The sequence below is a fragment of the Artemia sp. Qi Xiang Cuo genome, chromosome 12 (genome assembly GCF_049724085.1).
Source record: "Artemia sp. Qi Xiang Cuo chromosome 12, ASM4972408v1, whole genome shotgun sequence".
In the NCBI taxonomy this organism is placed as follows: Eukaryota; Metazoa; Arthropoda; class Branchiopoda; order Anostraca; family Artemiidae; genus Artemia; species Artemia sp. Qi Xiang Cuo.
This window is the reverse complement of record NC_142805.1, coordinates 60,770,528-60,792,618: the sequence shown is the minus strand read 5'-3', so window position 1 is coordinate 60,792,618 and position 22,091 is coordinate 60,770,528. Positions and strand designations below refer to the sequence as shown.

The following is a 22,091-nucleotide window of genomic DNA, read 5'->3' as shown; positions in this document are numbered from 1 at the left end:
GTGTTATTATTCGATTGATTCATCGAGCATACCTTTTTGTTTTATTATATAAATATTTCACTGTTTTATTTTTATTCCTTCTCAGCTATTTTTATTTCTTCTTACTTTCTTATTATTTTCTATTTCTTCCGTTTTTTTTTCTCCAATTGGGATGAGAGACTAGGCTTAGCAAGTAAAATCAAATCTTACTTCAAGATATCTTATTAATTGATTTTTTAATCAAGTATACCCCTCTGTTTGGTTTTTTAACTACTTCATTGCTTAATGTAATATTGCCATTCTGGCTATGGTGAATTTTTTTGCAAAAACATCCGTTTTGCGACACTGCTTCGAGATTTGGTTCATTCGGCTCTTTGTCCAAGGCCATTGGTGTATTCTTGGTGCACAGGAATATTCCTATGCTGTTAAACGAGCAAATATTGAATCAATTCAGCTTTAAATTTGATCTTTATCAATAAGTTATTTTTACAACGAAGAATTACCATAATTTCCATAATAACACCATAATAAACACCATAATAAATATGGTGAATTTTTTTGCAAAAACATCCGTTTTGCGACACTGCTTCAAGATTTGGTTCATTCGGCTTCCATTGGGATTTACAATGTTTCTTGAAAAATCAAGTTTTTGTAACGTGTTGCAAAATTTATAAGTCATTTTACACATCTTTCAAGGTCATTGATCTACTTTATATATTTTTTAATTTTAGTTGTACTTCTTAATATACTAATGCTGCTAATATTTCACTGCACAGATGGCTTCCATTGGTGTATTCTTGGTGCACAGGAATATTCCTATGCTGTTAAACGAGCAAATATTGAATCAATTCAGCTTTAAATTTGATCTTTATTAATAAGTTATTTTTACAACGAAGAATTACCATAATTTCCATAATAACACCATAATAAACACCATAATAAATATGGTGAATTTTTTTGCAAAAACATCCGTTTTGCGACACTGCTTCAAGATTTGGTTCATTCGGCTCTTTGTCCAAGGCCATTGGTGTATTCTTGGTGCACAGGAATATTCCTATGCTGTTAAACGAGCAAATATTGAATCAATTCAGCTTTAAATTTGATCTTTATCAATAAGTTATTTTTACAACGAAGAATTACCATAATTTCTTATCTGTATTTCTCTATTCTACTTTCTTAATCTACTATTTTTTCTTTTTGTATATACATAATGGATCTAACGAAACTTCTCGACTACTAAGGTTTCTGTGTCGGTTTAACCTTAATCTACTTTATCTTTTACTACTTAATATACTTGGCCTACTTCAACCTACTTAATCTGTATCGACTATCTTAATCTACTTTCTATTTCTTTATCTGTTTCTGAATCTTAGTGATATCTCTTAATATACTAATGGTTCTAATATTTCACTGCACAAAACTGCCTGAGTTCGCACAGCACAATACTGTGTAAATTTTTTGGCCACGTTTATCTCAAGGGGCTTCTCCCAGATAGATAGGCCGCTGTTTCTGATAGTTATGAACTTCAGTCCCCTGAACTTCAAAATGTAGCACTATCCATTGAGATTTACAATGTTTCTTGAAAAATCAAGTTTTTGTAACGTGTTGCAAAATTTATAAGTCATTTTACACATCTTTCAAGGTCATTGATCTACTTTATATATTTTTTAATTTTAGTTGTACTTCTTAATATACTAATGCTGCTAATATTTCACTGCACAGAACTGCGTGAACTTCGCACAGCACAATACTGTGTAAATTTTTTGGCCTCGTTTATCTCAAGGGGCTTATCTCAGAGGGAGAGGCCACTGTGTCTGACAGGTGTGAACTCCATTCACGGGCGTCACTAGCCTTGTATCTTTGGGGGGGGGGGGGAAGGGGTCCAAATGTGCTGAGGAATTTGGGTAGGTGCCGACGACAACCGATATTTATTATTTCGTTTTTGAGGTGTTAAAATAGTGTTTATTAGTTGCAGAATATTGTCATATAATGTAGAGAAAAACTCAGGCATAAAAGCAAAATCAAGACAAAGAAAAAAAGTAAACTTTAAGGCTGCGCGGCTTTACATTTTTCCACTTTTATATAAGTAGGTTGAGGCCAATTTTTCCAGCAGATCTTTTTCTGACATCATGAGCATGAGATTGGTTAAGTCCAGGGGTCTTCAAACTAGGGCCCGAGGGCCACATCCGGCCCGCGGACAGAATTTGTCCGGCCTGTGGAGAGCTTGCATACTTGAAAACTCCCTTTAGAGAACATACTTTTTATAGCAAATTAAATTTAGTTTACTGAAGTATTCTAATTTTGAATAATTATTAAAATGACATCTACATTGATTTGGTCATGGGCTAACTATTCATAATATTGTTGTAGGCTTAGTGTTATTGTTCTTGTGACAAGGTGTATAAAGTAACACAGAATTGTAATGAGTAAAGACATGTATAATATGCAGACAATTTAACTTCAGTATATAATAACTAACGAACTATTGAAATGAATCCAAACTAACATTTTATACAGTTTGAATAAAAACATAACTTATAAAAAGTATAATGACAATTATTAAAATTATTAAAATATGACAATTATTACCAATTATTAAAAGAGATTTAAGATGCTCATCAGTTAGTTTAGATCTGTAAGCATTTTTTGTAGAATTTTGGAGAAGGTCTTCTCAGACAAATAAGTAGTACCAAAAAGAGAAAACAGCCCACGAGCAAATTTATGCAAATTATCAAGTTGTGTCAGTTGAAGAGTCTTATAAAATTCCAACAGTTTGATGAGTTTTGATATTTGGTCTTGATTATATCACTGCACTGTAGATCAGTCATTTCCATTTGAAGTTCTGGGGCTAGGGTTTCAATTTCAGTATCAAAAGGATTCTGAAAACTCTTAATTTGATTCGCAATGGCATCAAAGTCCGAGAAACGAGTATCAAAATTTATTTTCAAAGCACTCAAAAGATTCGATTGTAAAGTCTCAGTGGTGTGGCTGAATATCTCACATGTTTTAAAATGTGAAAAATATTTACTTCGTAGTATCAATTTCTAAAACAGTATCAATTTCTTCCGGAACGATTTGATATTAGTGCATAAATCAGGATATATTAAATCAGGATGATAGGATCAGGATGATATTAGGATGATAAATCAGGATGATATTATTGCATATTCAATAATAATATAATATATAATATAATATTATATAATAATATAATATAATATTATAACGTTAATATTATATTATATTATATATAATAATATTATATATTATTATATAATAATATAATATATATAATAATATATTATATATAATAATATAATATATAATATAATATTATATCATCCTGATATAATATATCAGGATGATATTATGGCATAAATCAGGATGATATTAGTGCATATTCCTGATATATAAATCAGGAAGATGCTGGTTTTTTCCTTGCAATCTAAAGTTCAGTTCCTTCACATGTTTTGTCAAATCAACATAGAATGCTAACTTCCACAGCCATGTATTGTTTTGTAATTCAGTAAAGAGCGATGCTTTTTATTCAACAAAATTTTGATCACTGCTCGAAGTTCAAAAAAGCGCTGAAGGACTTTCCCACAGCTAAGCCAACGTACGGCAGTATAATAAGGTAAGTCATTTTCTCCAATCTCTTCAATAAAATGTCGGAATTGTCGGTGATTCAGCTCAAAAGACCTGATAAAATTAACAGTTGATATGATGGTTTTGAACCACCGTCATTTTCTACAGACTTTGACACAAGAGCGAGCGCTCCTTTATCTTTCTCACTCATGTTTTTGCCTCCATCAGTTGTAATAGATTTCAAGTTTTTCCATCGAAGGTTCTTTTGATTAATGGCCATTTCAACTCCTTTAAAACTATCTGTACTAGTAGCTGTACCATGAATACTATACATATCAAGAAGTTCTTCATGCAGTTCATAGCTTTTATCTACTCCTCGAATATAAAGTACCTGAGCAGTATCTGAAACATGCGTTGAGTCATCCAAGGCCCAAAGAAAACCACCCAACATGTCCATTTTTGTCAAACAGTTGAGAGGATATATTTTCAGCGATGTTTTCTACCCTTCGACCACAGTGTTTGCTAACATACTGACAGTTTTTGATAAATTTACCTTTTCAGGGCACATTTCTTCGGCAATTATGCATTCTTTGATCATTTCTCCATCGGTGAATGGTTTTCCATGTTTTGCAATTTCAAGAGCCACACGAAAGCTGGCACGAGTTGTAGCCTCTTGCTCAGTTTTGAGTTTTGTAAATGAAGATTGCTGCGATTTCAATCCGCACTTCATAGCTTCGAATTTTCCTGTCCGCGAACTTCCTGTATATATTGAGTAATTTTGAAAATGTTTGGTTTCATAATGACGTTTAAAGTTATATTCCTTGAGAACGGCTTTGCTTTCATAGCAAATCAAACATAGCGCCCTGTTACTGGACTCAATTACGAAATGCTGAATGTTCCACGGATCTCTGAATTTTCTGCTTTCACTATCAATTTTTCGCTTCTTTTCCATACTACTAAATCACATATAAAAGCAACAATTCAAATCAAAATACTGTTACAAAGATGTTTTAAACTTAAACACGCACAAACACGTTTAAGGAGGGGCGCACTATTTTATTTCACAAAAGTGTCATAGGAACTGACTTGTGGTTGCGCCACTAGCCTTCTTATATATTCCAATTACTTCCATCTAGAAGTGATTTTCCGTTTGTGTCCACCAGATGTCGTGTCACGTTACTCCTCATGGCTCGTACTCTACGACTGATCTAGAAATTACAGATAATGACAAGAAAATTAATAATATGCAGTGTTGCCGTTTTGCAGACTTTAGTCCGATTTGCAGCCTTTTTTAAACGTTGCGTACTTTTTCGGACTTTTTTTTCATCAGTGGACTATTTCACTTTTTACCACCGGCAACGATGATAATATGGTTTTGGCCCTCGGAACTTACTCGAGTAATCAGTCTGTTTACTCAATCTGTTTACTCAAACTTACTCAATCTGTTTTTGACGATTTTCATCTTGCCAAATATTCGTTCACCTTCAGCCACTGTCATTGCAATAGTTTTTGCAAAAGTTAATGCTATGTAAACTAATGGCAACCCTCGTCTGTTCTAATTTGCTAGAGACAACAACTTGGCAAACTAAGTGATACTTCCAGCGCTTTTTCAAATCTCGGCAAAAAAACGACAATGTTCCCTCTGTGGGCTATGCATCTGAGTTATTGAATATTTATTCCTAACTTCTTGGAAATGAGAGCTTGTTTTCCATCGACGTGCCCACATGTTACTTGCAAAATCGTAGCATTGAAATGCCAGTTTATCTACATTGATACGAGCCTTTCGCAAAACTCGTAGATAGAATTTCTTCTGCTCCTTTCGGCTCCTTTCTTTGACTCAGACTCCACAATGACGATTAAACGCTCTTTAGTGGCTCCATCTCTATCAATGTACCCTACACCTACAGCTAAACACTCTTCATGGCTGGCAGTGCCTGTCTCGTCTTCGAAGATGCCAAAGAAGTCAGCTTTATTAACTTCTACTACGATTTTTGAACTACCTCTGTTTGAACAATCACAATTAATTTATTTTGGCTATTATCGGAAAGCTACCTGGTGACATTCAGCTTCATCTGGCTTTTCATTTAATTGTCCATTTCGATGTTGTGTCTCGAATGAAGATTGGCTATCTCAACGTGAATTTCTCGTCATGATTCTTCCAACGAAATACCAGCCCTTGTTTACCTAGAGTGGTGGTATATATATATATATATAAATATATATATATATATATATATATATATATATATATATATATATATATATATACATATATATATAGTATATATATATATAAATATATATATATATATATAATGTAACGCCCTCTTTCCCTTTCTTTTTCTGCTTTTATATATTTCATTACTTTATCCTTATTAACTAAGCTTGGCAATAATTTATCTCTCAATAAAACAAATAGCACCACTTACAGAAGCTTTGTGACCATTTGATTGGAAGTGAGTAACAAAAATTTCAGCCTTGGCGCCCTTGCTTCGCATTTCGTGCCAGTTTCTAGTTCATGTCATAAATGAATGATCTCTGTTTTTGCATTCACGGCCTGGTCTAGTTGGAAACAACGAATAGGCAAGGCAGTTGGCTAAATTTTTCTCGACACTTTACTCTAGGTACGTGTACTGATTGCACTAGTTTCTAACAAACTACAACTGGTGCTTGGAACTCTGGGATTGGATTTCCTCGGTTTTGGGAAAGCTGATTTTTGGCTGAAATGTTCCTTGTTTGATAAGCTTCAGCTTTTCTGACTTTGAATTTTTGTTTTTCTTGAGCTTGGGATTGTGCTCGACTCTTACGATTCCAGCTTGCTGTAAACTTTCGACTTCAGATTCTACTCCTTCCACTCTTGGCACTTTCTGGGAAATGAATTTCTCTGGCTTACTAATAAGTCTAGTTCCATATACGCTGATTAATCGCCCTATGTCTAGCGCTTGTGTTGCAGCGTCTGATTCGTTAGTGACGGAATCCCACTTAACTTCAAGTCTAAGTTTTTTTGCTCCCTCGGTACAGTCAATAATGCAAGTAAGAATAGGGAAGGTATTGCTGATTCCTTTTGTTTCTTCGTGATCAATTTCTTAACTGCGAACTTCTTCCAAAATTTGTTTTTTTTTATCTTTCATCAAATTCCGCAGCGTAAGACCTGAGAGGATAAGTAACTTCAATTTTTTCAGCCGCATCGTCTTCGATTCAGACTCCGATATTTGTTAAGGATGGACCAGGAGATGTCTGAGATAGGGTTCGGCACGTTTCTGTTTTTGAATAAAACAGAAATGGTAAAAAAACAACAATTAAAAACGGAACAGAAACAGATTCTAACAGAAATGAGGAAAAACGGAATTCCGTTTCTTTTTTTTCGTTCTTGCACTGAAAAACAGAAACGGCCCGTTTTTATTTTTAACGGTCGTTTTAACAGATATTTCTGGTTTTTTAGTTTTTAGGCTTATGAGAGTAAAATGAACATTGGCAAGCATTGATTAATAAAAGTATCAAATATAAAAAGACCAAACATTCAAAATTTTTATCAGTTAAAAACATTTGAAGTTCAAGTGACATTGCGGTCATTTGTGAGCACTGCTTTCGAGTAAAGTACCCCGCAATACTAAATGCACTCTCACTTGGTACTGAAGTTGCAGGCACTGCGAGATGCATACAAGCAGTTTCATTTAACTCTGGGTAAGTGTAGAGATAGCTAATTTAAAATTCTAGCGGATCAGAATTATTTTTTCCTAATCTACGTCTCTCACTCAAGAACACTGGAACTCTCTTAATATGCCCTAATAATATTTTCTGCTGCGCGGGAAGTGCTTATATTGTTAGCATTTGGATTTGAAGAGTTCATTCAGAGCTCAGTCGTGTCGAGAAACTTAGCAAACAAGCTGTCTTCTTGATGTGGAGTTGGTAATGCATTTTCGTTAATCTTTGTCTTGATGGAGTTACGTCAATTGGGAAAGATGCAGATTTCACTTGAGTTTGAAGGGGTTCTACTGCATTTCTATTCTTGGAAATGAACTGCTGGAGAAATGAAGAGACGGACTGACGAGCTGAATCTATGTCTACATCGTTCATTTTTTTCGTAGATTGCAGGGTAAAAAAAAAACCAGCTCTTGTGAAGAGTAGCATATCAGACCTAGGACTGTTAAAAAAAGATATCTCCCGGGTTGGACAGCTTATAATTCCTTCAAGCCCTTGACTGACTCAGGAATAGCACTACTATCTGGTGTCTCACAAACTCCTTTAATCATCAGCATTTTGTCTCTCAGCATTGGTGTCTCACATTGTCTTCAGCATTGGTGTCTCACAAACTCCTTTAATCATCAGCATTTTGTCTCTCAGCATTGGTGTCTCACATTGTCTTCAGCATTGGTGTCTCACAAACTCCTTTAATCATCAGCATTTTGTCTCTCAGAATTGGTGTCTCACATTGTCATCAGCATTGGTGTCTCACAAACTCCTTTAATCATCAGCATTTTGTCTCTCAGCATTGGTGTCTCACATTGTCATCAGCATTGGTGTCTCACAAACTCCTTTAATCATCAGCATTTTGTCTCTCAGCATTGGTGTCTCACATTGTCATCAGCATTGGTGTCTCACAAACTCCTTTAATCATCAGCATTTTGTCTCTCAGCATTGGTGTCTCACATTGTCTTCAGCATTGGTGTCTCACAAACTCCTTTAATCATCAGCATTTTGTCTCTCAGCATTGGTGTCTCACATTGTCTTCAGCATTGGTGTCTCACAAACTCCTTTAATCATCAGCATTTTGTCTCTCAGCATTGGTGTCTCACATTGTCATCATTATTGGTGTCTCACAAACTCCTTTAATCATCAGCATTTTGTCTCTCAGCATTGGTGTCTCACATTGTCATCAGCATTGGTGTCTCACAAACTCCTTTAATCATCAGCATTTTGTCTCTCAGCATTGGTGTCTCACATTGTCTTCAGAATTGGTGTCTCACAAACTCCTTTAATCATCAGCATTTTGTCTCTCAGCATTGGTGTCTCACATTGTCATCAGCATTGGTGTCTCACAAACTCCTTTAATCATCAGCATTTTGTCTCTCAGCATTGGTGTCTCACATTGTCATCAGCATTGGTGTCTCACAAACTCCTTTAATCATCAGCATTTTGTCTCTCAGCATTGGTGTCTCACATTGTCATCAGCATTGGTGTCTCACAAACTCCTTTAATCATCAGCATTTTGTCTCTCAGCATTGGTGTCTCACATTGTCATCAGCATTGGTGTCTCACAAACTCCTTTAATCATCAGCATTTTGTCTCTCAGCATTGGTGTCTCACATTGTCATCAGCATTGGTGTCTCACAAACTCCTTTAATCATCAGCATTTTGTCTCTCAGCATTGGTGTCTCACATTGTCATCAGCATTGGTGTCTCACAAACTCCTTTAATCATCAGCATTTTGTCTCTCAGCATTGGTGTCTCACATTGTCATCAGCATTGGTGTCTCACAAACTCCTTTAATCATCAGCATTTTGTCTCTCAGCATTGGTGTCTCACATTGTCATCAGCATTGGTGTCTCACAAACTCCTTTAATCATCAGCATTTTGTCTCTCAGCATTGGTGTCTCACATTGTCATCAGCATTGGTGTCTCACAAACTCCTTTAATCATCAGCATTTTGTCTCTCAGCATTGGTGTCTCACATTGTCATCAGCATTGGTGTCTCACAAACTCCTTTAATCATCAGCATTTTGTCTCTCAGCATTGGTGTCTCACATTGTCATCAGCATTGGTGTCTCACAAACTCCTTTAATCATCAGCATTTTGTCTCTCAGCATTGGTGTCTCACATTGTCATCAGCATTGGTGTCTCACAAACTCCTTTAATCATCAGCATTTTGTCTCTCAGCATTGGTGTCTCACATTGTCATCAGCATTGGTGTCTCAAAAACTCATTTAATCATCATAATTTTGTCTCTAAGCATTGGTGTCTCACATTGTCATCAGCATTGGTGTCTCACAAACTCCTTTAATCATCAGCATTTTGTCTCTCAGCATTGGTGTCTCACATTGTCTTCAGCATTGGTGTCTCACAAACTCCTTTAATCATCAGCATTTTGTCTCTCAGCATTGGTGTCTCACATTGTCATCAGCATTGGTGTCTCACAAACTCCTTTAATCATCAGCATTTTGTCTCTCAGCATTGGTGTCTCACAAACTCCTTTAATCATCAGCATTTTGTCTCTCAGCATTGGTGTCTCACATTGTCATCAGCATTGGTGTCTCACAAACTCCTTTAATCATCAGCATTTTGTCTCTCAGCATTGGTGTCTCACATTGTCATCAGCATTGGTGTCTCACAAACTCCTTTAATCATCAGCATTTTGTCTCTCAGCATTGGTGTCTCACATTGTCATCAGCATTGGTGTCTCACAAACTCCTTTAATCATCAGCATTTTGTCTCTCAGCATTGGTGTCTCACATTGTCATCAGCATTGGTGTCTCACAAACTCCTTTAATCATCAGCATTTTGTCTCTCAGCATTGGTGTCTCACATTGTCATCAGCATTGGTGTCTCACAAACTCCTTTAATCATCAGCATTTTGTCTCTCAGCATTGGTGTCTCACATTGTCATCAGCATTGGTGTCTCACAAACTCCTTTAATCATCAGCATTTTGTCTCTCAGCATTGGTGTCTCACATTGTCATCAGCATTGGTGTCTCACAAACTCCTTTAATCATCAGCATTTTGTCTCTCAGCATTGGTGTCTCACATTGTCATCAGCATTGGTGTCTCACAAACTCCTTTAATCATCAGCATTTTGTCTCTCAGCATTGGTGTCTCACATTGTCATCAGCATTGGTGTCTCACAAACTCCTTTAATCATCAGCATTTTGTCTCTCAGCATTGGTGTCTCACATTGTCATCAGCATTGGTGTCTCACAAACTCCTTTAATCATCAGCATTTTGTCTCTCAGCATTGGTGTCTCACATTGTCATCAGCATTGGTGTCTCACAAACTCCTTTAATCATCAGCATTTTGTCTCTCAGCATTGGTGTCTCACATTGTCATCAGCATTGGTGTCTCACATTGTCATCAGCATTGGTGTCTCACAAACTCCTTTAATCATCAGCATTTTGTCTCTCAGCATTGGTGTCTCACATTGTCTTCAGCATTGGTGTCTCACAAACTCCTTTAATCATCAGCATTTTGTCTCTCAGCATTGGTGTCTCACATTGTCTTCAGCATTGGTGTCTCACAAACTCCTTTAATCATCAGCACAGCTTTGCTTGCCTAAATATAATTATACCTGCTAGCTATCACCGTTGCCTGTTTGAACAGGTGAAGAATCTCAATGACAGCCTCCACAATGGACCACTCATTGTTGTTAAGCTCGAGCTCTCTGATTTTAGTTTCACGAAGGCTTCGGTTGAAGAATTTGCGCAGGGGTTCTTTACGGGCACAATACGTTTCTATCATAGTAATGGCGCTGTTCCATCGAACATTAAAGTCTGATGGATAGACTGAGATTATATGTCTATACATGACAAGTGTCCAAATCCAGTAAAAGTATAAATTTACTTCGAATTCACCACAGTTGTTTGTCTGTATTTATTTGATACATTCGGCAAAATTGAAAAAGTTCGAAACTAATTCAAAAACTTTTATAAGGAAACCTAACCAATGCCTATTAAAGTTAAAAGGCCTATTTAAAAGCAATTTTAACACCATATTCTTCTTTGCTTCTTGCAGTCAATTTGGTACACCTTAGTTCTGTTCAGTTCAGTTCCATTGCAAAGCATACCTAGAAAGAAAAGAGAGTAAGAACCCCAAAAGTAGAGAGCAAGCCCAAACGTGTAGAGATTTACTGCATAGTAATACCACTATTTTGTATATACATATTTAAGTATAATTAAATATCTCTAGAAATCACGCGGCTCCAATACTCCAATCCTTTAGGAAAGACCACTTACCAGGAATGTCCTCTAACGCATAAAAACAAAATTAAATTAGGTGACATGCAAAAAGTTTGCATATTAAAAGGACATGTTCATCGCCCTTCAGGATTCAGGATCTTTTTATCATATATAATTAAAAATAAGGATAGATTTTTAATTATTCCTAATCTTATTATAATTTCCTCGTTTATCAATTACAAGTTATTGAGTATTTCAATCAAATTTTTTAAAGTTTACTACCCTCTAACAAAGACGGTTGTTGATCAAATTTTCCCCTTAAAAGTAAGATTCTGCCTAGACTCTGGGAGTCTATCCTATCAAATCATGTACTTACAACTAGGACATCTGCTGAACTTTTGTGATAAACATCTTTAGCAGTGTCAGAATACGAGACACGAGGTGGCTGTGACTGCGAAGCACTAAAACATGAGGCAACACTGAAGACAGAATAAGGTTTCTCTTGACTTAAATTGCATTAAGCTATCTTGCTGTTCGACATGAAGTTCGCTTGTGACAGGACCTTCTACAATTTTCTTTGAGCTTTCTGGTCGTAATCATTTTGGAACATCAAATAGAGATTTTTTGCACAATCTTTGACCTAATCTTCGCTTCGGTTCCGTTTTTCAGTTCCTCACTATGCTGCTTTAGAATGTGAATAGCTCGATAATCAGAGTCAAATTCGTAATACCTTTCATCTTGTTTTCTTTAAAGTAAACTTCACGCACAAGCTTTATTCTTATTCTGTATCTTTTCCTTTTTTCTGCAAACATTTTCATGTAATGATGATTTAAACAAATATAATAGTGCTCCTAGCGTCCTTTTAGGTTCAAATGGAGAATTGCATTACTTCAGTTTGCTATTCCTAGATCAATGAGAAACTTAACTCCCTATAAACCTTCCTTATGTTTGACAAACTGGTTTGGTTTGAATTTATTTCGATGTGTGTATGCATTAAAGAATTTTCTTTTGGAGAAGCAGTACAACCCAGGTTACTCAGTTTTTTGCCTTCTTTTTTTTATTTGTTTATTTTTTGTTAAATAAGTCTTAAAATAAGTATAATGTCACAAAGCAGCAAAATTTTCGAATCTAAGAACAAAAAATTCTTTCTTTCCCTTGCAGTTTTAATTCTTCATACCCTCGGTTATATGATTTGTCATAGGACTTTTGAGAATAAGCGGAAAGAGTCTAGTTCTAAATAAGCTTAGCATATCCTTGCAATTCTATGGGCTCATGTATTAGCAAAATATGTCAGCTGTTTCCGATATTTTGAAAAGAAACCACAATGTTTTTCAAAAAGTTTTTTTTCTCAATAGACCCACTCAAATTGTCCTGACTAACTGACGCGTTGAAAAATATCAAGTTTTGCAAGACTCCACCCGGTAAGTTGTTTTCTAGGTGGCCAATTGGTTTCTGTCAACTTCGCACAGATGGAGCAGTCAATTTCGTCGTCTTTGCCCGACGGAAGTCTTTTGTGACATAGTAATAGACCAACAAAATATTAAATTTTTGTTAACTTCTCGCCGAAGAAGCAGTAAATTTCGTAGTCCTTCGCCCAACGGAAGCCAAATGACATTAGATTGGACCAACTATATATGAAGTTTTGTAGGGCTCGGCTCGACAAGTCATTTTCTAGGGGGCAATTGGTTTCTGTCGACTTTGTGCAGATGAAGCACTAAATTTTGTTGTTCTTCACCCGACGAAAATCGTTAATGACATTACATCGGACCGACAAACTGCCAAGATTTGTTGAGCTCCGCTCGACCAGTCGTTTCTTAGGGGGCTAAAAGGTTTCTTCGACTTCTTGCAAATGAAGTAGGAAGTTTCGTCGGGCTTCGCCAGACGAAATCCCTTCCAGAAGCTTCGCTTTGCGCCGAAACATAGCGACTTTTGTCGGGCTTCGCTCGACAAAAGTTTTTTCTGAGGACCTTTGGAGGGGGGAGTCCCCCCATCCCCCTTAGTGACGCTCCTGACTCCAGTCCCCTAAATTTCAAAATGTAGCACTATCAGTGCTACTTGAAAATGTAGGATCAGTGCTCCTTGAAAATTTAAGTTTTTGTGACGTGTTGCAAAATTAAACAGTCATTATACACATCTTTTAAGGTCATTGATCTACTTTATATTTCTTTATCTATTTTTTAGTCTTAGTTCTACTTCTTAATATGCAAATGCTACTAATATTTCACTGCACAGAACTGCCTGAAGTTCGCACAGCCCAGTACTGTGTAAACTTTTGGCCACGTTTATCTCAAGGGACTTCTCCCAGAGAGAGAGGCTACTGTTTCCGACAGGTGTGAACTTCAGTCCCCTAAGTTTCAAAATGTAGCACTATCCATTGGGCTGTACAATGTTCCTTGAAAATTTAAGTTTTATCAGTCATTATACACATCTTTCAAAGTCATTGATCAACTGTATATTTCTTTATCTATTTTTCAATGTTAGTTGTACTTTTTAATGTACTAATGTGACTAATATTTCACTGCACAGAACTGCCTGAGTTCGCAGAGCACCATACTGTGTAATTTTTTTGGCCACTTTTATCTCAAGGGGCTTCTCCCAGAGAGAGAGGCCACTGTTTCCGACAGGTGGGAACTTCAGTCCCCTAAGTTTCAAAATGTAGCACTATCCATTGGGCTTTACAATGTTCCTTGAAAATTTAGGTTCTTGTGACGTACTGCAAAATTTATCAGTCATTATACACGTCTTTCAAGGTCATTGATCTACTTTCTATTTCCTAATCTTACTTGTACTTCTTAATATACTAAGATATAATCAGTTCGATTGGATACTCAAGTGTGTCGAAGTGTAATAAGATACGTGGAGATATGTCTTACACAGAGGTTAGGATATTACTGTCACCAAGGCGCCTGAGGCCAACACAGCTACGCACTCTCTTTTCCATCCCAATCTCTTCAAAGCCTCCCTCTATACATCCTCCCAGGAAGTTCCCATTTCCCTTAAATCTTTCCTTACAAAATCCTCCCACCCCAGCCGAACTGTTTTTCGTTTAGGTTGGCCAAAAAGGACAACACCATAATCTTAAGTAATTTAACTAAAATTGTTAAACCTTGAATTTTTAAAGTTGACTCAAATAAAATAGACGGTACTTGTGTTTTATACCGCAAATACTCAAGTTTACGCTGTCTAAAACTCGAGAACAACCGGTTTTGTGTGTCTGTATTAAGAAACAATTAGCTTACGCTAAGTGGGAAATAAGTGGCGGGGGGCATAATACATTTGAATTAGATAATTTGGGCTATATATTTGCACATTAGGGGGGGGGGGTAGATTAGGTTACCCCCCCCCCCTCTAATCCCCCCTTGGGTTTAGGGTTGGGTTAGGTTCATTAGGATTTACCTAACTTCACTTCTTGAGTATTTGCGGTAGAATACACAAGTACCAAATATACTTCTTCATTGGTTAATTTTTACCTGTCTTCTTTCTTATGCTGCTTTAATGCAATTATTTCTCCTCCCGCCCTTCTAAAACACAACACAACATTTTATTGTCGTCCGTTATATATTAGAAACTATCTAAATTTTCATGCCTTGTGCCCGAAGACACTTGCTTTTCATGGTTTTAGCAGTGGAGTTGAATGGAGGTTGAATTTAATAGAGTAGAGTTAAAAATATGTTTAGTTGTAATTGGGTTGAGCTAAATGGAATTGAGCTAAACTTGGGCTGTGTTGCACAGGGGTTGCGTTGAATGAGGGTTGATTTCGATGGGGGGTTGAGTTGCACGGGGATTCAGTTGAAAGAGTGTTTAGTTGAATGGGTTGAGTTGAACGGTGTTCAGTTACGCATGCCATTTTTTTTTCAATTTGAGTTGAACGGTGTTCAGTTACGCATGCCATTTTTTTTTCAATTTCATTTGTGTATTAACATGTTAACATTCCTCTAATTTGAGAGACATAAATACATTAAGGAATAACTAAGGAACAATTTGCCAGTATTTCTGTAAATGCATTCTTTATTTTTTAGATCAAACCGTTTATTTAAAATAAATGCGTATTATATGTAAAATTCTATACAAATTTTTATTTTATGCAAATAAATGTATTCTATATCTCTATTTGTGTTTGTCAAACATTTTTTTTTTCAGAAATTTTGAAATTATTGCGAACATTTCCCCGATTTTTGGGCATAAGTCGTTAATACATGATGATTTTCTGTACATTATTGGTGGAATTGTTAAAAATTCTGATTTCCGTGGCGTATTTTCAATAAACCTGCAAACTGGAGTGATTCGAGAAGTCAAAATTAAAGTAAGGTTTATTTTTCTTTTTTCTCTTTTTTTTGAAATATCCGATTATGATAAGATCTATTGTAAAAAACCTGCGGGCCAAAGCATCACAAAATATAGTCTACAAACAAAGCTTAAGGAGCAAAAAACAGCTTTAAATAAAGCACAACAAAAATACAACAAGGTCTAACATTTTAACCAACAAACAACAATCCTAATAGAATTCAATTCCTAAAAGCCATAACAATTTATCCCCTCAAACATGATTCCCTATGTTTAATCCCTAAGCGAAGAAACTCCCACAACTGTTTAATACCACGTGCGTTCCTGTCAGCCATCCGCTCAATTAACCAGCATTCACTCCCAAACTGTGTTCCAAAACATTCATTCCACAACTCAGACAGCTCTTCACAATCGGATACAAAATGTAATAAATTCTCATTCACACATCCACACGTAGGTCAAAAGTACGGGCGAGCCGCCATCCTAAAATTTCTCAAGAATTTCCTTCTCAAACAGTTCGTGGTAACGAACTGTAGTAAGGAGCGATCCGGCTCAATAGTAACCGAAACTTTAAAACTCAGAATTTTGATACTAATGCATATATCAAAAGAATCGCCTTTTTATACTGATTTCAAATATATAGATATCATTAATTTTAGTTCTACCCATCAAAGGTTACGAGACTGAGAAAATTTTCAGTATTTTCCAAAAAAAGGGGAAAACACCCCCTAAAATTCAAGTGATATTAATGTAAATCACACCATCATATTCAGCGTATCAGAGAACCCAATTATAGAGGCTTCAAGCTTCTTTCTGCAAAAATGTAGAACTTCGTATTTTTTGCCATAAGAAAGATCACGGATGCGTGTTTATTTGTTTTTTTTTCCAGGGGTAATCTTATCGACCCAGTGATCTTAGAATATCGGGTTGGGGCTCATTCGAACGGAAATTAAAAGTTATAGTGCCCTTTTTAAGTGACCAAAAAAATTGGAGGGCAACTAGGCCCCCTCCCCCGCCCCTTTTTTCCTAAACTTGTCCGATCAAAATTTATATATAGCCATTTTGTTCATCATAGTTGAAACGCCCAATAACTATGCCTTTGGGTATAACAGGACCCCCCCCCCACAGCCCCAGGAGAAAGGTCTAAGTTATAAATGTTGCCCCTTGTTAGCGCATAGTATATGTTATTGGGATGGGTGCATACATCTTCGGGTGGGGGGAGACACATTTTCTGCTGGTAGTTTTTCCACGGGGGAATTTTCCATGACGAGGAAAGTTTGCAAGGAGTGAACTTGTCAGGGGAAATTATGCACTGGGAGAATTTGCCAGAAATTTTTTTTTTATATGTCTTGCTTTCTCTTTTCCGTCTCAATTTTACGCGCGGAATGGTTAAGAGTATTTGTCCGTGGTAAGTTTTCACCAGGATATAATTGTCTAGAGGATATATCCGTGGGGAGTGGGGTTCTCCGTGGAGTTGGGGCCAGATTTTCTGGCATTATTTAAAAACAATAAAAAATCAAATAAAAAAAACAAGTTTCTTCAACTGAAAGCAAGTAGCAGCATTAAAACTTAAAACATATAGAAATTATCATGTGTATGAAGGAGATTGCCCCCTCCTTAACACTTCTCCTTTTACGCTGAATTTAGAATTTTGTCGCAATTATTTAAAAACGACTCCTGAAACACAAGGGTCGTTTAATTAGAACAATAAGACGCTTTTTTAAAAGTACTAAAAAACTTTAGTTTAAAGAGCGAGGTTTGAGGAGGGAGTAACCCCCTTTATATACGTAATAATTTCTTTTCGTTTTAAATTTTAATGTTGCTCCTTACTTTCAGTTGAAAAAACTTGTTTGTTTTTTTATTTAATCTCACCTAAATCCAAACTATCCCCTCTTACGAACAACAAATTCTTCAAATCCTCTCTTTTCAGCCCAAATTTAAACTAAACCTCCTCCTCCCAACACTCATCATCAAAGATGATTAAAACCTCAAAGATTTTAATCCCATCAAGGGATTAAAACTTCAAAGACATAGATTGGTCCTTATGAGCTTGCCACTTTTGGATTTCCTTGTCATTTAGGGTTCACTGGACTTCCTTCCATACTGACGCACTTTCTTCCATTGGGTCTTTTCCTTCATTCCATATCTCCAACAGGCCACAAAGGTCCAGTATTTTCCACGAATCACGTGTACTGTTCTTCAAACTCCAAATAAGCTCACTTAAGAAGTTGAACTCTATGTAGCCTAATTATTTTCTCCCAAATTTTTACCATTCTAACCAATCTAACACTCCTTAAAATGAAAAACCCCAAATCTCCAAATCTCCTTTGGAGATTTAAATGAAACCCCAAATCTCCTTTCAGTACCACTGAATTAAATAAATCCTTCAAACCTAAGATTCTCTATAAATATATTAGCTGAACCACTTCTAACTTAGCTGCTTTAGCAAAACCCCAAACCTCAGAACCCCAATATAAATTAGAAGCTACTTTTGTCTGGAACACTTTTTTCTGGATCCTCATGTCAGCTAGCTGACCTAAATTACTTCTCAAAAGCATATTTATTAACATAGTACCACTTAAATTACAATCTTCTACATGCCTAGACATCCCCTTTTAACGCGCTAAACTTAACACCTAAACAAACAATGTGATTATATAAATTTGTGTGTCGTTGTTAAGTTTATGAACCATTATGTTTTTAAATTATTATATGGAAGTTATTTTTGTACCGGTTTTATTAGTCCGCTCCCCAGAAAACTAGAATTTGGATGACGGTAGGGGGGAGTATCAGAGAAGGCTCTTCTGAAAGGGAAGGGGGCATGAAATACGAAAGATGCATTTTTAGGCTCTATTTTTTTCAAATTATCTCAAGATGGAAGACCGCATCTGACTATTGTTAGTCGCCTCCCCCGCCCCTCCTCTGTGAGAAGGTATGTATATTTCATTGTTAACCTACTTATATTGTTTTCTTTACTTAAGCTGTTTTCGTATCTCAAATGCTTTGAACTTATTTACTCTGGGAACTAATAGTATAAGCTCTCGATTATATATTAAAATATTCTGCTAATCAATCTTAAATTGTTTACGAGAAACATTTTTATATTCGTTTACTGTAAGGAGTTTTCTGCCCTTTTTCCACCAGTTACAGATATTTTGGGGACTCTACCCCTTAGTCCTCACTCCCTGAATGGGGGGAATAGGTCATATGGAAGGATTTGAATTGAACTAAAAATTTAGGGGGGGAGGGTAAAGACTTGGTCAGTTAGGCGGAGGAAGAGTGTGCGCAGCTCTGTTAGCCTCAGATGGCTTTATGCTGGAGTGAATTGTTAGGTGGGAGTAATACTTGGCGTTTACTAAAACTACTACCACTTCTAACAACTCCCCGCAGCATGTAGTTCCGATTTCCCTTAAATATTTCTTTGTGAAATCCTTCCACCCCAACTGTGAACGACCTGCTTTCCGTTTAGCCCTAGACGGTTGACCGAAAAGGACAATCTTCGCTTTTAGTTACCTGTAAGCATTCTCTCTGGTTCTGGAACAATCTTTCGTTCTTTCGTCTCTATATCAAATATGACAGTGATGCTATTATGTTCTGCTTTTATTTGAAGGTCATTGCTAATTTCAATCACAAATTGAAATTAGTGAAAAGTCTATTGTGAGCCAAGAAGTATTTTCTGAGCATCCACCTTTTAGCTGTAAATAAATTTCCTGTAATGGCTACCTGCACTCCTTTTTTTAGAGGGGGCGGGGGGTGTGGAAAAGCAGATCAAATGTTTTTTTTTGTTCTGAAAGGTATCCCCTCCAATGTTTCAATCACAAATTGAATATAATATGATGTTTCAAAATCTGGAAATATTTCAGTGAAGCTGAGCATACACCAAGTGAATTAATTATTTATCTTGCTAAAATTGTAAAACTTATTTATCGTAATATGGCTCTACTTTTAAAAGTTTCGTCTACTGTAACCATTCCTTTTGGTACAGATTTCATCTTTTTGCATTACATTTAAAATTAATTTGTGTTTTTTTCAGAATTTATTTTAATCGTATTTTTAATTTCAATCGCAAATGAAAAAGTGTCATACTTGAATCCCATAGAAATTGTTAGGAATTAGATTGGGGTGGGGTTAAAATAGGCAATGTACCCCTCTACTCAAAAGCAGAAAATTAAATTACTTTTAAATATATTGGGGATTTTAGACGCATATGTATGGTCTCTTGGGGTAGATGTGCAATCAGTAATATTGTTTTAAGAGTGGTTAGAATAGAATATAAGTATTTACTACAATAGCTGGAGCTAAAATGAGCATGTCAATGTTAGGAGAATACTAAACAAGACAAGTTGCAAGAAAAAGCAGCAACACAAAAAAGTAGCCAGTGCTACTTCAAGGTCAAGAGAGTTAAATCAGTCATAAATGGAATCAAGATTCAGGCCACATGGTTTATGATTATTATAATGACCACGTATTATGCAAGATTACATAAATTTACACATATAAATGAATAGAAAATACATTTATTATATAATGAAATGAATACTTTTAAGATACGCTTTGTTAATCTATTAATTAATTGATTAATAATTAACTGAACTAATAAATTAACATTAATTAAATTAATTCAAAAAAATACATTAATATCCATCTACTAATACTCTTTATCAATCAAAAGTGCAAAAAATAGCATAGGCATGTCACGTCATGTATGTAACATATACATGACGTGACATGACATTCACCTGACGTGACATATACATGACATTCACCAGTGAGTGTCGGAAATTCCTTTTTCTCGGCTTGGATTCAATTAGCTTTGCGAGTTAGCTTTTTCAGTTTTATGCAAGCTCTGATTGTAAAAGTTAAAATTAGGTTAGATTACGTTAGTTTAGGTTAGGTTAGACATACAGCAAATTCAATATATAAAAATCAGAACAATAACTCTTACAGGCAAATCTATCAGATAAACTACCCAAACATCCAATAATTAAAAATATTTAATCCAATAATTAAAGATAGTGACCTGTTTGTGACTACAAAGGTCGCTGTTTGTTTGGACTGTGACCCATTTGATCCTTCGGTCTGATAAAGTTCCTTAAGGAAAAAGACATTAAATTTGCTTAGAATTTCTCATACCCACTACTTCGCAGTTTTTAATCGCTTCCGTGTTTTCTTCTTTTTTTTTTAAAGAGATAGTGGCATCTACTTTCCTTACCTATGGTTTTGAAGTTGTGGAAGAAGATTGTGGTTTCTTATTGTTTGGTGGTGGTGGACACTGTTTTTCTTTTGGTACCCATTTTAACAATAATTCAGTGTTTCTTAGCAAAAGTTTATTAAACAAGTAATTTGTTTAGACTTGTTTTGCTTTATGATTCCAAGTAATGCTCGGATTTAAGTATAATTAGAAGTTTTATTAATGAAAAATTAGTGTAAGAAGTTTAATTTGTGTAAAATCAGAAGTTATTGACCAGATATTGCCAAGTAAAATTCCCCTGAACTGACTGCTCTAAATTCCAAACTCACTGCTACAGTCTCAAAAGCTAGGCTGTGGTTTCAATATAATTTTTGGGCATGTTTGTTAACGTGTTAAATGATAAAGGAAGCCACGAGAAAGTCGCGTGGCATCAGGTTTGTTAACTGTTAATTAACAGAGGAGTCTTTTCTTGTTCGTAAAAAAAATCGTGTCTACAGAAAGCCACGTAGCTTCAGGTGTGTTAACTGTTAATTAACGGGAGATTTTTCTTCTTCGCAAGAAATTCATGGCATCAGAAAGCTACGTTGCTTCACTTGTGTTAACCGTAAATCAACAGGGGAGCTATTTCTTCTTCGTGAAAGGATTCGTGGCTTCAGAAAGGCACGGGAGTTGATCTGTGTTAACTCGCCACGTGGGTGTAGGAGTGTTAACTGTTAATTAACAGAGGAGCTTTTTCTTGTTCATAAAAAGATTCTTGCTTCGGAAAGCCAGGTGGCTGCCTTATCTCTCTATAAAGGAGCTTTTCTGGTTCATAGAAAGCTGTATTGCAACACTAGGTAATCATGGGTCGTTGAAAGTGAACATCCAGAGGTAAGACGAATTTGCGTGCAGTTGCATCCCATATATGTTGCCCTTTAAAATCATATCGGACTTCAGTTGAGGAGAGCTATCTATAGAGAAATAAAAAACAAACGGCTTACATGATACGCCTAAGATAAAGTATGGTGCAGAAATAAGATTTGTTCCTTTAGACGAGCTCTACGTGCAGCGCGAAGCTGAACACGCAGCAAATGTTTTTGGAGGTAGTGCTTTTAATGCCGTTTTAGTATTTTTTAGAGACCCAGAGTAGCACCATTGATTTTGTTGGAGTGGCAACCCTGCTTTC

General features: G+C 36.0%; 1 protein-coding gene across 1 annotated transcript in view; it reads left to right on the top strand.

Annotated features, from left to right (window-relative positions):
* The window catches only part of LOC148946364 (tRNA wybutosine-synthesizing protein 4-like), a 107,658-nt gene extending 86,581 nt beyond the window's left edge, over positions 1-21,077 (top strand). The window contains exons 11-12 of the mRNA XM_089097677.1: positions 15,592-15,755; positions 20,923-21,077. Of these exons, the coding sequence (XP_088953803.1) occupies positions 15,592-15,755; positions 20,923-21,077 (319 nt within the window). The remainder of the gene's footprint in view (positions 1-15,591; positions 15,756-20,922) is intronic.
* The last annotated feature ends 1,014 nt before the right edge of the window (positions 21,078-22,091 follow it).